Genomic DNA, 13,307 nt, shown 5'->3' on the forward strand with positions numbered 1-13,307 from the left:
AAAGTAATGGATGTGGTGAGGGAAGACATGCAGGTAGTTGGTTTGAAAGAGGCAGATCTAGATGACAGAGTAGTTTGGAGACAGATGATCTGCTGTGGTGACCCCTAATGGGAGCAGCCGGAAGAAGAATAATGTATATATCTAATATATTTCCTGTGGTCTAGTGGTTAGGATGCGGCGCTCTCACCACTGCGTCCCGGGTTCGATCCCCGGTCAGGGAACCGACCCCAGCCATTCGGGTTGCACAAGCCAGTGCACACCTTAGTGCCAGTCCCAAGCCCAGATAAATGGGGAGGGTTGCGTTAGGAAGGGCATCCAGCCTATAAACATGCTCCAAATCAAATGTGGTGACCCCTAACTGGAAAAGCCAAAAAAAAGTTTTTATATATATATATATATATATATATATATATATATATATATATATATATATATATATATATATATATATATATATATATATATTTTTTTTTCTTTTTTTTTTTTTCTTCCTATTTTTATTACTTTCTTATTTCTCTCACACAGACACACAAAGAGAGCTTCCTGAACAAACGGAGGCTAGCTTCGGCTACACCGCGTTTTATAGCTTACTCCTTGCGGTGATGGAGTGCCTCCTTGTTGAACAGATTGCACACGTGATTTAGAGCGTAGCCAACGTGCAAGCATTCCCAAAGCCTTGATAAAACAGCTTGAGTTCCTAAAAGGGAACAGCAGGATGCAAAGTTTGCAAGCAAAATGTGATGCCACACAATTGGGCATGCAATAAATAATGATTCTTTAGACTAGACCAATTTCTTTCATTCCCCTATGGTCCAATTCTGACACTAACATGTCCAATGCAGGAGCTTTGTGTGGTGTTTAAGGGTCAACATGGGCTCTCTGACCACTCTGAGCTGTGTAGTCTGTGTGTTCTGATCTTATTCTCTTAAACCCCGATACTTACCTCTGTATTCTGGAACACACCACAAAACCTGCATTTTGGGAGATGGTGTGACCCAGTTTTCAAGACATCACAAGTTGCCACCTGGTAAAGTTGCTCACATCCTTATGCTTATTCATCAACCTTTATATTTTATGCAGGAATCTAAAATTTCCTTAACAATAGAACATCTCATTTGGTCTCCTCAACATGGTATTAAAAATGTTGCATGTGAGAAAGTAAACCTATGATTATAAGCTCCGCCCCCAAACCAGTCTACAAGCAGTCATGAGTTTGGACTCGAGAGTTGAGGCCGAGTGTGAAAATGTTCTTAAGACATTAATAGAAGTGTTAGTGGCTGCAGCAGTGTCTCTCATATGCAGGTGTTTCAGTTTAATAAAAACAGCAATGTGGTTTCTGAGTTTCTGAGACGGAGTGTTTCAGCACCTCACACTGACCTGCTTCATGCAAACTTCATTAGTGAGAATAATGAGAAGAATTTCAACTGCAGAATCCAGAATGAATACAGTTCATCACCTCCACACAATGAGTGTTAGCATTGGAATTTTCATTTCCTGTAACGAGTGTGTTGTAGTGACCTGCACATTCACACCAGTAGCACAGATCTTTATCATACAATGGAAAATTTCATGCACATGAACATGACCACAAACACCCCCCCTCCCCTCCCCACACACACCCCAAACATTTTTTGACAATTTTTTTTTTCTATAATCAGACATCAAGAAGAACAAGCTAATATTAAAACCCAGGTGACTGTTCCTTTAAGAGTTCATGCTCCACCCACATCAACACTCCAACCAATCAAGTTGAGTTAAATATGAGTGATGTAAAGCTGCTCAAACCAGAACACACACTTCCACTGAACATGGATCCAGAGGCAATGCAGTTTTGAAAACAGAAATATTTCTACCAGGTTGTGATAAATTGAGAGTTAAAGCACAGATGATCTCATGCACAAGTGCAGCTCAGCGTGCAGCAGCTTCTCTAACCAAGAGCTGAGATGTTGTGAGTGACAGACTGTGAATGATTTAAAAACCAGTAAACCAGTATAGCAGATACCAGAAACTGTGCACTCTCTCCACTGGATTAAAAGCTGATTAAAAGCTAAAATAGTAGAATTACTAATTCCTTTCAGCGACTCTTCAGTACAGTGGTACCTCAACATACGAGTGCCCTAACATACGAGTTTTTTGAGCTACGAGCGGTCACTCGGTTGATTTTTTGCTTTAACACTTGAGATACGAGCTCGAGACACCGCTGCTAGATGGCGAAGTGAAGCCAGAAAGCGAAGATTGTGACGAAAATTAAGATAAGCAAAGAAGAAAAAGTAAAAATTTAAAAGTTTAGGGATACGTAGTGTAAAGGAGTGATTGTAAAAAATGAGTTAGCTCAAGTCGTCTCATCTCCAAGGAAAATACACTGAATAAAACCTTATTATATCTTTACATACTCTTTTATTGTTTTTATACAAGATTTGTTATTTATAAATGTATTTTCCAATTTAATAACATGAAACATAAAAACGGGGTCATTTTGAAGGTTGGAACAGATTAATGCCATTTTAAGTATTTTCAATATGAAAAACTGATTTGATGTGCGAGCAAATTGATATACGAGCTCGTCCATGGAATGAATTAAACTCGTAGCTCAAGGTACCACTGTATTTCTCTCGGGAGTTTATCTTTTGTCATCGTCGTGCGCCACCAGTTGAAGTTTTTTCTCTCGATGCCGTGCAGCTCAGAACACAGGTGAGGTGCGTTTTTTTCGTTTCCGTTCGGAAATTTCATTGGTCTAATGTTATGTCGCTCAGTTTTTTGGCTTGAAGTTTGTGAAACCGGGAAAAACCCAGGAAAAATCCATAAAAATCCATAAATTATTGTCTTATTATAAAATACGCTAATTTTAGTGAACAGTTAAGATCAGTTCTTTTCCACAGATGATGGATGTGGTGTTGGGGCAAAGAGTAAAATAAATTTTGAACATGTGATAACAAATTTATAGATTTCTCTATATTTACTCCTGTAGCACTTAACAGCCTTTAGTATTTCTAGAAAAGTGGAAAATGGAAGATGTTTATAGGTGTACATGATACAATAATGTGTAATTAATTTGAGGTTATTACAGAACTCATGAGATTTGGCATCTTTATTAAGCTCCCAAACAAAACAACATCCAACAAACCAAAGTTTAAACAAGTTATATCATTGTAAAACGGTTTAATCTTTGAGATCGAACAAAAATATTAATTTACATTTTTAGAAATGCGAACTTATACAATATTCAGAAAAACATCTCGAATATAAAACTTTTAGAAAGAAAAAATACAACAGGTTGTTTACACAAATTAAAGAAAACTTTATGACATCATGTGAAGGAAATTATTACATGAAAAAAGTTTTGGAAATAGTAAATAACTCACAGCAATAAACATTTTGTTGTCTGATTAAAATACTGTTCTATATAATAATTCCATTTTTTTTATTTAAGTCTAAAGTAATTTCTTTGATCCATAAATTTTGACTAGTAAATGAACATCTTTATTTCTTCATGTTTCTGGATGTTCTGGAGGATGCAAAATTCACAGCTGCATATTTTAAGGCATCATCAGCCTGATAAAGAATGTGAGAGAGAGAGAGAGAGAGAGAGAGAGAGAGAGAGAGAGAGAGAGAGAGAGAGAGTTTAGAGAGTGATGTCATGCTTAAGGTAAGCTAGGAATTTTGTCTCTAAATTGAAAACCTTTAGTAAAACAGTTAATATCCATACAATTTTAAAAAAGTAATTTGAAGAATTAGTTCCTAATGTAAATTTGACAAAAATAATATGGAAATTTTGAACATAACCTAAAAGAAGACACTAAGCCTAACGAAATGAAGGACAAAGAATTTAAAAAAGGAAAACTGGGACAGAGAAAGAAGACACTACAAGATAATAACACAGAGGGGAAACAAACAGGAATAAGAATAAAGGACACAAATCATAAACCCAGGATAAATCACTTTAAACTCTGAATGTTGATTTTACTTATCTGTTCTTCAACTTGCAAATTGTTTGATAACTGGGGCAAATCAGCTAAACATCCAGCACTAGTAAATGTACCATTTCATTGTTTACCTGTTTGCCTTCGCCACAGCTTTTTTGACTCACATCTCAAAATGCCTTTTAAAAGTTCCTGATAAAAATGGGCTTCATACACAATTCAAATATCTTTAAAAAGAAGACACTTTTAAATTTACTGTCCATTATTTAAAGTTGATATTGCTCAAAAGGGTAATAAGTTATAGATGATGAAGTGCCATTCATATACATTTCCTGCATTGAACATAATTTTTATATATCCTCCTCCTTTTCAGGCCCGCAACCAGCAAAAGCTTAACCGGGTGTTCCCGGTGTAAGCACTGGACACATCTGTCCACAGGACTGCGTGTAGAGAAAGTCAGACCAGCTGTTGGTCTGATATGGTCCATATAAAAAGGGTTTTCCTGCCAATAAGCAGACCCTTATTAGATGGATTGTGGACGCTGTGCCCATTAACACTAGGCAGTGATTGGGTAGTCTGCTGGTATTGGACACTCGTTCCCAAAGCGTTGTTTACACAGCTCGAGTTCCTGAAGGGGAACGTCTTTAGGTTACATATGTAACCCTGGTTTCCTGAGGGAATGAGACGAGGCGTCCTCAAGCCACATTCCCTGCATCCCTTACTTTACTTTCAAAGCTAGCGCTGTCTCCACGCTGTCTCCACCTTCCTGGTCATGAGGTCACCCCGCTGGTGACGTTGTTTTTTCGTTGGACCGATCACACACGTGATTTTGAGCATGGAAATGCGGAAGCATTCCCAAAGTGTTGCTGATGCAGCATCTTGTTTCCTTAGGGAACCAGGGTTATATACGAGAGATGGTCACTGAAAGATGCAGCATTAGGCAGACACACACCTCCAAAAATTCCAGAATTGCAGAGACTACAGCAACACCACCATGGATACAGCGCACCCACCAGCAGACCAACACCACCCTCACAAAAAGCACAGCCAAGACACAACCAGCACCAGCAAAATCAGCACCAACCTGCTCAGTGCTCTCAACTGACCAGAACAGCACCAGGCAGAACAGAATCTCAACACCCTCCAGTCCGGCTAACCACACCAGCTCACCGGCACCAGCACAGAGAGACGGCAGCACCACTGGCCAGCACTTAAACCCGACAACCACCACGCAGCTACGCTGAAGCTCTCAGACACCCACAGCACACTAACCAGATGGGTGAGATCAGACAATTACTGCAGTACATCTGCAACAGACTTAATAAACCTGAAAACTGAACACTAAATACGCACGCATATACAGTACAGCAGGTAAAACATGTATTGAACACATCACAATTTTTTTCAGTAAATATATTTCTTAGGGTGCTATTGACATGCAATCTTTACCAGATGTTTGCAAACCAACATCCAATTGAGGTCCTGCTTGTGGAGTTCTGCAAAATGATCCTGAACGTGCACAGAAACACCACCAACAATGCATGCAGGCAGAATTAGGGTCGATATCCCACAGTCATATTCAATAACACACACACACACACACACGCATACACTCACACACCACCAACACACCACCAACACACCAGTGACGTTAGGACTCAGGATCAGAGGAAACCCACAAACCCAATTAAAATAAACCAAATGACTCAAACCATGAAAGTGAAGTATCTGAGCTACTGGGAAACACAAACCAAATCCAGAGTAAAATGGAGTGTTATGTGGCTCTGAACAGACACTACAGCATGGCAGAGAACCTGAGCACCGTGTCTGATCTGAAACTAAGACACACCTTGAAGAAGTACAGACACAGTGGACATGACAGACGGGAAGACAGACACAGTCCTGTCTGCCCCGAGAGCAGAGACTAAATATATAAAATATAAAGCAGTGTTTACTGAACACAGTAAACACAGACAGAACTGCACTTCCTCACTGAATGCACCAAATACAACCACATTTAAACCTGATTCTTCACCAAAATAACCAAATCATCCCCAATTTGAACTTCCTCTCAGTCCCTGACAAACTGCACCACCTACTGGGGGGCACAGAGAGCCGCACACTCATAGCCCACTACACACACACCTGCCACCAAGGGAAGGACAGTGTGTGACCATGTCGTCTAGTACAGCGGTCCCCAACCTTTTTTGCGCCACAGACCAGTTTAATGTCAGACAATATTTTTACGGACCGGCCTTTAAGGTGTTGCGGATAAATACAACAAAATAAAATGATACGAGCATAAAAACTGGTATTTTCTAAATATAATAATAAATGTGAATCCATTGTTTTGTTTTTTGTTCATTTTGCTCTCTTGGGGGTTTGAATTTAGCAGTAATGTATTATGTGTTAGCAGCCAGAGCCCCTTTAAGAAGGTAGTGGATGGACGTAAGACATGTGACCGAGGCATCATGACCTGCATCAAGAGTGAGTCATAGACAAAAACCAGGAATTTTCTCAAATAAAACATCATTCAGAGTCAGATAATAAATAAAACAAAAATAATGCAAGTTATGTATTCTTTCTGTGCGGCCCGGTACCAAGTGACCCACAGACCGGTGCTGGTCCACGGCCCGGGGGTTGGGGACCACTGACCTAGTATATGCAACACACACGCATGTTCATACATATACTTATTGTTTTATTATTATTAAAACTACTTATTTATTCTTACTATTCCATTTCATTATTCCTATAATTTGTATTATATTGGTATTGTAGTTATATTATACTTTATTATTACTGTAGTTTATTTTGATTTCTGATTGAATTATTTCTGTTATGTCTCTGTATATTCTATATTTTGGCAACACAAATGTCCATATTTGCCATGTCAATAAAGCCACCTTTGATTCTTGAATCTTGAACAAGAGGTGTTTATACACCAGAGTGGATTAAAGACTAAAAAGAATGAGGCCATTGATATTTAGTAAATGGTTTAGTAAAATTCTCTGTACATTGTGGATTGTAGGTCAGATGTGGATTTCTTTATCAGAATAGAATCACAGTGAATAGAAGACTGGATTACCTGATTGGTGCTGATTTCAGGCTTTTGTGATGAAGCACCTGAACAATAAAACACAAATGTTTGCATGTAAAAAGTTTCAGATTTTTCGAGAAATGTATACACTAACTCTATAAATAATAATGAAAACTAATAATAATAATCAAATTAAACAAACCTTTTCTTTGACTTTTAAATAAAACACCAACCAGAACCATGATTACAATAAAAGATAATATACTGAAGGTCGTTAAGGTGTAAATCATCCAAGAATCATCTCCTATGAAGGTAAAACCTTTATATATGAATATGAAATCATTATTTCTTAATGAAAAATGTCATTACAAAAGACAATTTTGTTAAAGAAACTAAAAATAAGATTATTTCATCAAACTATTGTTATTCACCTCTGCTGGTTGAATCCTGGTGTGGATCAGAACCTGTGATCTTGATTTCTGGTCCAGGTGAAGGACAGAGTTTCATCTCTTTATCTTTACAAATCAATGAGAAAAGCAGCAGATGAACAGAAATAATAGTAAATATGAATAAAGTGAAATCCTCAACATTTACTGCATATGTACACATAATACTGGTTAAAGTGTTGATCTGGAATTAGCAGCTTATCAGAGTCAAACTGTTTACCTTCAAATTGCAGACGTGCTCCAGATGTGAACTTTATTGTAGCTCCCTCCATTTCTCCACAGAAATATTCTCCTCCATCATCTTCTCTCGGGTTCTTAATGTTGAGATCAAACTGATGTTCTTTTGCAGCAATACTGAAGCGATTATCATTAAATCCATCAACAAATCTGTAATCTCTTATTCCGTAATATTTTGCAATAAACTGAGGCACTTTTCCAAAACTCTGTCTGTACCAGACTACTTTACTTTTGTCTCTGATCAGACTGAGATCACATGCTATAGTTACATCTTCTCCACTCTTTACTGTTCTCACGTGAAGCTCCTTGATGTCAGATGTTTTTACTGTAAAAAGTGTGTGATATTTAATGGTTAATGATGTCAGTAAATGAGGTAAATATGTAATATTACTATTTGAAATGAAAGATTTGAAAATGTTCTCACCAGCTGTGCAGAGACAAAGCAGAGAGTAAAGCGCCACAAAGAGTGAGATCATCGTTCCTGTTCAGACACAGTGATAGTGAGGAAATCAACTCGTGTGTTCAGTAGAAAAGCAGCTCTCACTCACACCTGATTTGATGATTTGAAGCTGTGGACTGATCTGATTGGTCCATTAGCTATAATGGGAAGCTCAAAGTGAATTATTGTCTCTTCTACTGCTCTGATGAGTCACATGACTTTACATATGTGATCTACTGGAGTCTATCAAAAATCAGGGTTTTATGATAACCATCAGACACTTTGGAGAAAATCTCAACATTATTATTTAAAAACGAGACACTAGAAACGTTTACAGTAGACTGATTGTGCACCTAACAGCAGGTCAAAGGTCACTTCTCATATGTCTGTTCATTAGCAAAATGGACCAAACACTTACATTCTTAGTGATGGAAAGAAATGGAATAGTTCATGGATCATTAATTTTCCACATGGATCTGAAGCTTTTCTGCTGAAGGAGCAGACCAAATGTCCATCCACACTCCCAGGAAGTGATGGAGCACTGGAAGAACCTGTGTTAGGGGTTGAATGTAGAAGATCTGGACACACTACAATTTGAAACTTTGGATGAATTTGCAGATGTCACCTGGGAGTCTGGAGTTTATATGCTCTTTGACCAGCTTTTCAAAGCGCTTCATCATCATGGATGTGAGTGCTACAGGGCAGTAACATTGAGTGATGATACTGGAGATTTATCAGGAAGTGTAATAATGGTGGTGGTTTTGAAACACAGAAGTACGATTGATTGGCTCAGGGACGTGATAAATATAAGGACAGTCAGGATGTGTCAGTTGATCAGCACATGCCCCGAGTACCCTACCTGCTACACTGTCTGGTTCTGCAGCTTCACATGGGATGACCTTTAACAAGGATCTTCAGCTGCATCAAACCAGAGTACTTCCTGCTGAAGTAGTGTTGGGTGTGTTGAAGTCAGTGATGTGCTGGATGCCTCGTCTCAAGCTCCTGGGGTCTTTTTGGTCAGTGAATTGAATCTGTATTTTTATGATGGTCCATTTCTTACAAAAGCATATCTAGAGTAGAAGTTCTGGGTGGTGTACAGGGTCAACATTGGCTCTCTGACTGCTATGCAGCTGTGCAGCTATACACTGATCAGGTGTAACATTATGACTTCCTCTCTAATATTGTTTTGTTCCTTTTTTGCTGCCAAAACAGCTCTGGCTCTCTATTAGACCTCTGAAGGTGTGCTGTGGTATCTGACACCAAAATGTTAGCAGCACATCCTAAGTAAGTCCTGTAAGTTGTGAGAAAAGGGGCCTCCATGGATTGGACTTTGTTTGACCAGTTAGGGCCAAGCTGGGATGTGCTGCAAGTTAGAGCAATAATAAATGTAGATGTAAATGTGTTGACTAGTGAGGAGAGTGTGTTGCGAAGAGAAGGTGGAGGGAGTATTTTGAGCACCTTATGAATTAGGAAAATGAGAAAGAGAAAGGGAAAACAGAGAAAAGGAAAGGGCTCTGAGCCCTTTCCTGTTTGCAATGGTGATGGACAGGTTGACAGACAAGGTCAGACAGGAGTCTCCATGGACTATGATGTTTGCAGATGATATTGTGATTTGTGGTGAAAGTAGGGAGCAGGTTCAGAAGAGCCTGGAGAGAAGGGGAATTAAAGTCAGTAGGATTTAGACAGCGTACACATGTGTGAATGAGAGGGAGGGCAGTGAAGTGTTGTGGTTGCAGAGAGAACAGGTGGTGAAGGTGGAGGAGTTCAGGTACCTGGGGTCAACAGTGCAAAGTAATGGAGAGTGTTTTAAAGAAGTGAAGAAAAGAGTCCAGGCAGGGTGGAGTGGGTGGAGAAGAGTGGCAGGAGTAATTTTTGATAGAAGGGTATCTGCAAGAGTTAAAGGAAAAGTTTATAGGACTGTGGTGAGACCTGCGATGTTGTATATTCTAGAGACAGTGGGATTGACTAAACGACAGGAGGTGAAGCTGGAGGTAGCAGAGCTGAAGATGTTGAGGTGTTTGTTGGGAGTGACGACGATGGAGAGGATTAGAAATGAATTTATTAGAGGGACAGTGCATGTAGAATGTTTTGGAGACAAGGTGAGGGAGGCACGATTGAGATGGTTTGGATATGTGCAGAGGAGGGACCAGGAAGGCAGAAAAAAGGAAGGCCAAGGAGAGAAAAAGCACTTTCATTTACAAAGAAACTTAGCATAAGGGGGTGTAATATCCACCAAGTTTGTTTGCATGAACAAGCAGAACATCACCCTCACATACACAACTGTTCACATTATGTCAAAGAAATCAGACTAGGCAACCTTCTTCCATTGCTTCATGGTCGATTTCTGACACTAACATGTCCATAGTAGCAGCTTTGAGTGGCATATAGGGAACTTGTGTGCACTTAGAGTATCTCTCTGCTGTGATACTCTGTGTGTTCTGATGCCATACCATTATAGATTACTACTGCATTCTGGGAACACCTTACAACCTCCTGCTGTTGTGGAGATGCTCTGACCCAATCTTTTAGACATCACAATCTGGCTCTTTTAAGGTTATGCACCATCAACTTTTAAAATTGAATTGCTGCCTAATATAACTCACACCTTGACAGGTGCCATCATAACGAGGTAATCAATGTTATTTATGCCATCTGTCTTGGGATCAGCACGACAGGGGGGAAGGTGACCACACCTGTACCAAGTGGTCCAGTGCAATGTCTCTCAAGTTACAAGCAGGTCCATCTGAGCTCTGTAAAATCTCCCGCAAATCTGCTCCACCACCTCAGTGTGGAGTCCCCATTCCCCGAGCCTCGGCCCTTGTCTGGAGAGGATCCGATCCTCATTTAAGTGGCTGAAGTAGTTTAAGTAGATTGTCTCTTAAAGGAATTAGTCTCTGAAGACTGACCTCTGGTATACCTAGAGCAGGAGCTTATGCCCTGGTGCAGCTCTAAGGGCCTCCTGAGAGGTGGAGAACCCTCCACATCCGCTACAGTACTGGATGGAACATGGATGGCATTCGCTGGAGCTGGCCATGCCCTGAACGGGCACTGTATACTGAGGTGCACAGCGTCCCTTCCTGGGAAGGTCCCCAGATGATCCTGTATCAGGACTTCGGCCTTGAGCATTGCACATGATCCCTAGGAGGAGGGAGTGCAAGTCATGATGCTCTGCTTTTTGCACCTCACGATGCCGGAGGAGCAGGGTTGTGGTTTGGGCTGTGCCCACCGAGCAGCCCCACGAGAGCAACGTGGGAGATACCAGGTGCCTTTCAGTAGACACAAGAGCGGCTATGGACTGGCCAATGGCCGTAGCAGTCTCTTCAGATGCTCTGAGGCTAAGTCTGTTGCACATACGATGCAGCTCGATGCAGCTCTTGGACCCAGTAACTACCCGTAGGCATTCCCTCACCTAGTTTGATGAAGCACCCGGGGAGAGATAGCCAGTCAGCGTCTCTTCAACCCAGGGCATCGTCCCACAACTGTAGCCCCTTCAGCCCTACTACATTAGTATAAGGAAAAATGGGGCTGTGGAGGTAGGCCAAATAAGGGTTATTCCATTACCTGGTCACCTCAGTGTGCAGGTCTGGGAAAAAAAGCAGGGAGCGTGGAGGTAGTAATGTGGGTTGCAAAAAACTCAGCTTGCTCTGGTAATTTTAGTTTCTGCTTATATGCGGGCCACATGATTATACTTTTATTAGTGTGTTTGGCCATAATTTACCAGAAGAGGCCACCAAGGTCAGACCAGATACAGCTACTGTGTGTTTATGCAAATGTTCATCTGTATTCATGCACACATGTTCTATAACAACATCAGTAGATGCAATCTTAATTCAAAATGTCTAGATCTTGGTATGTTTCACAGCATTAAACCTAAACACACTTTAGAAACTGAACCATTAACTAGAAAAGTCTAACATCACTTACAAAATTTATTAATTTTTTTTTTTTCTCTCACTTTAAACCACATAGGGTTTCCATTAGCCCTGAAACCACACATTGCGTTTTTTTTATTTTTTGAGTGTTTTAAAAATCAGCTCCCACTGAATTATTGTGTGTCACTTCAACAGTCCAAGAAATGGAATTATTTAAAGTATAATCTCACACCTTTTGGTAGATATAAATCATTTAATGAAGATCCTGTAGAAAACACGTCCAAACTTATTCATGCAAAATGTTTAGACAAAGTGCTGCTGCAGTCTATGAGTCCAGCAGTTTCAGCACCTCTGATGTGGTAAAACCCTTAATGGCCTCACGCTGGTGTTTGGTTTGACACGTGTCTCATCTCACACCAGAAAGTGTGTGTGTGTGTGTGTGTGTGTGTGTGTGTGTGTGTGTGTGTCACTGAAACATGACAGTTGTTACCTCTAGGTTGGATTATTGCTCGTATTGGTTGGATGCTCCAGTAGGTGAATGAACTAAACTCAGTTAGTATGCAGATTGCAGAAACTTGAGTGTTTACAGAAAGAAAAGATATGAACACATCTCTCCATTCTTATTCACACTGGATTTTCTCCCAATTTCAAATTGCATTGATTATAAAATATTACTTTTGACCTACAAAACCTGAATCGTCTCACACTGAGAACTTAAATGGACTTCTGATCTTTTATGATCTGTCAATGCCTACTTTGATCAAGAAGTTGTAATACTGATGAGTCGGTTACTAAATGTTGTTTAGTGTGAAGTTCTCTTCACCATCATTATGCACTGGATCAGTCAGTGTGTGGTAGAAACTGTGAAATTGGTCTACAGCATATCAGCAGGTTTTCATCATGTTCTTACGCTTTCTTTAATCACATCCTGGTTGATAAACTACAGTGTGCTGCTCAGGTGGAAGTACATTTAATTTACATTTCATTTCTATGTTGCACAAAAATGGTTTCTATATTAGTTATTGGTGTGAATTGATTAAGAAGGAGATTTGATTAATTGAGGTGGTTAATTAAGTCTGTACCAGGAATGATTCTGGGATTGTTTGGGGTTTGGGCTCGACTGGACTCGGGTTCAGGTGAAGCAAAACCACGACCAGTGATTACATTTATCCCAGTTACAGTCAGAAAATATGTGTGATATTATTAATACACCTCATTGGAGTCTCAAACTTGTGCATTATGTGATGTGGAAAATACAAAGTTACATTTTAAAGTATATACAATAAAATCTCAGAAATAAAGAGAAAAACTGCATTGTGCATTTACTTTATATTTTTATTTTATTAAATGCAA

At 39.7% G+C, this 13,307-nt stretch overlaps 1 protein-coding gene across 1 annotated transcript; it reads right to left on the reverse strand.

The window, feature by feature from the left end:
- Positions 1 to 6,465: 6,465 nt before the first annotated feature.
- LOC310737967 (uncharacterized protein) lies at positions 6,466 to 8,236 on the reverse strand. Its single transcript, XM_083562781.1, has 6 exons — positions 8,068 to 8,236; positions 7,627 to 7,968; positions 7,392 to 7,475; positions 7,163 to 7,264; positions 7,009 to 7,046; positions 6,466 to 6,575 (listed from the first exon to the last, which is right to left on the reverse strand). The coding sequence occupies exons 1-6, from the start codon at positions 8,117 to 8,119 to the stop codon at positions 6,492 to 6,494; spliced, it is 702 nt and encodes a 233-aa protein (XP_083418907.1). The 5' UTR covers positions 8,120 to 8,236; the 3' UTR covers positions 6,466 to 6,491.
- Between the last annotated feature and the right edge of the window lie 5,071 nt (positions 8,237 to 13,307).

The sequence above is a fragment of the Silurus aristotelis genome, assembly GCF_946808225.1.
Source record: "Silurus aristotelis genome assembly, chromosome: 15".
In the NCBI taxonomy this organism is placed as follows: domain Eukaryota; kingdom Metazoa; phylum Chordata; class Actinopteri; order Siluriformes; family Siluridae; genus Silurus; species Silurus aristotelis.

What these genes read in the sequence shown, in the direction of transcription:
- LOC310737967 (XM_083562781.1), bottom strand. Translation starts at nt 8,119, where the DNA reads ATGATCTCACTCTTTGTGGCGCTTTACTCTCTGCTTTGTCTCTGCACA. An exon ending in ATTTAAAAGTCAAAGAAAAG is followed by an intron (nt 7,047 to 7,162) that starts GTTTGTTTAATT and finishes TTTATTGTTCAG; the next exon opens with GTGCTTCATCACAAAAGCCT. An exon ending in CTGAAATCAGCACCAATCAG is followed by an intron (nt 6,576 to 7,008) that starts GTAATCCAGTCT and finishes TGCATATACTAG; the next exon opens with GTCAGTGGTCCCCAACCCCC.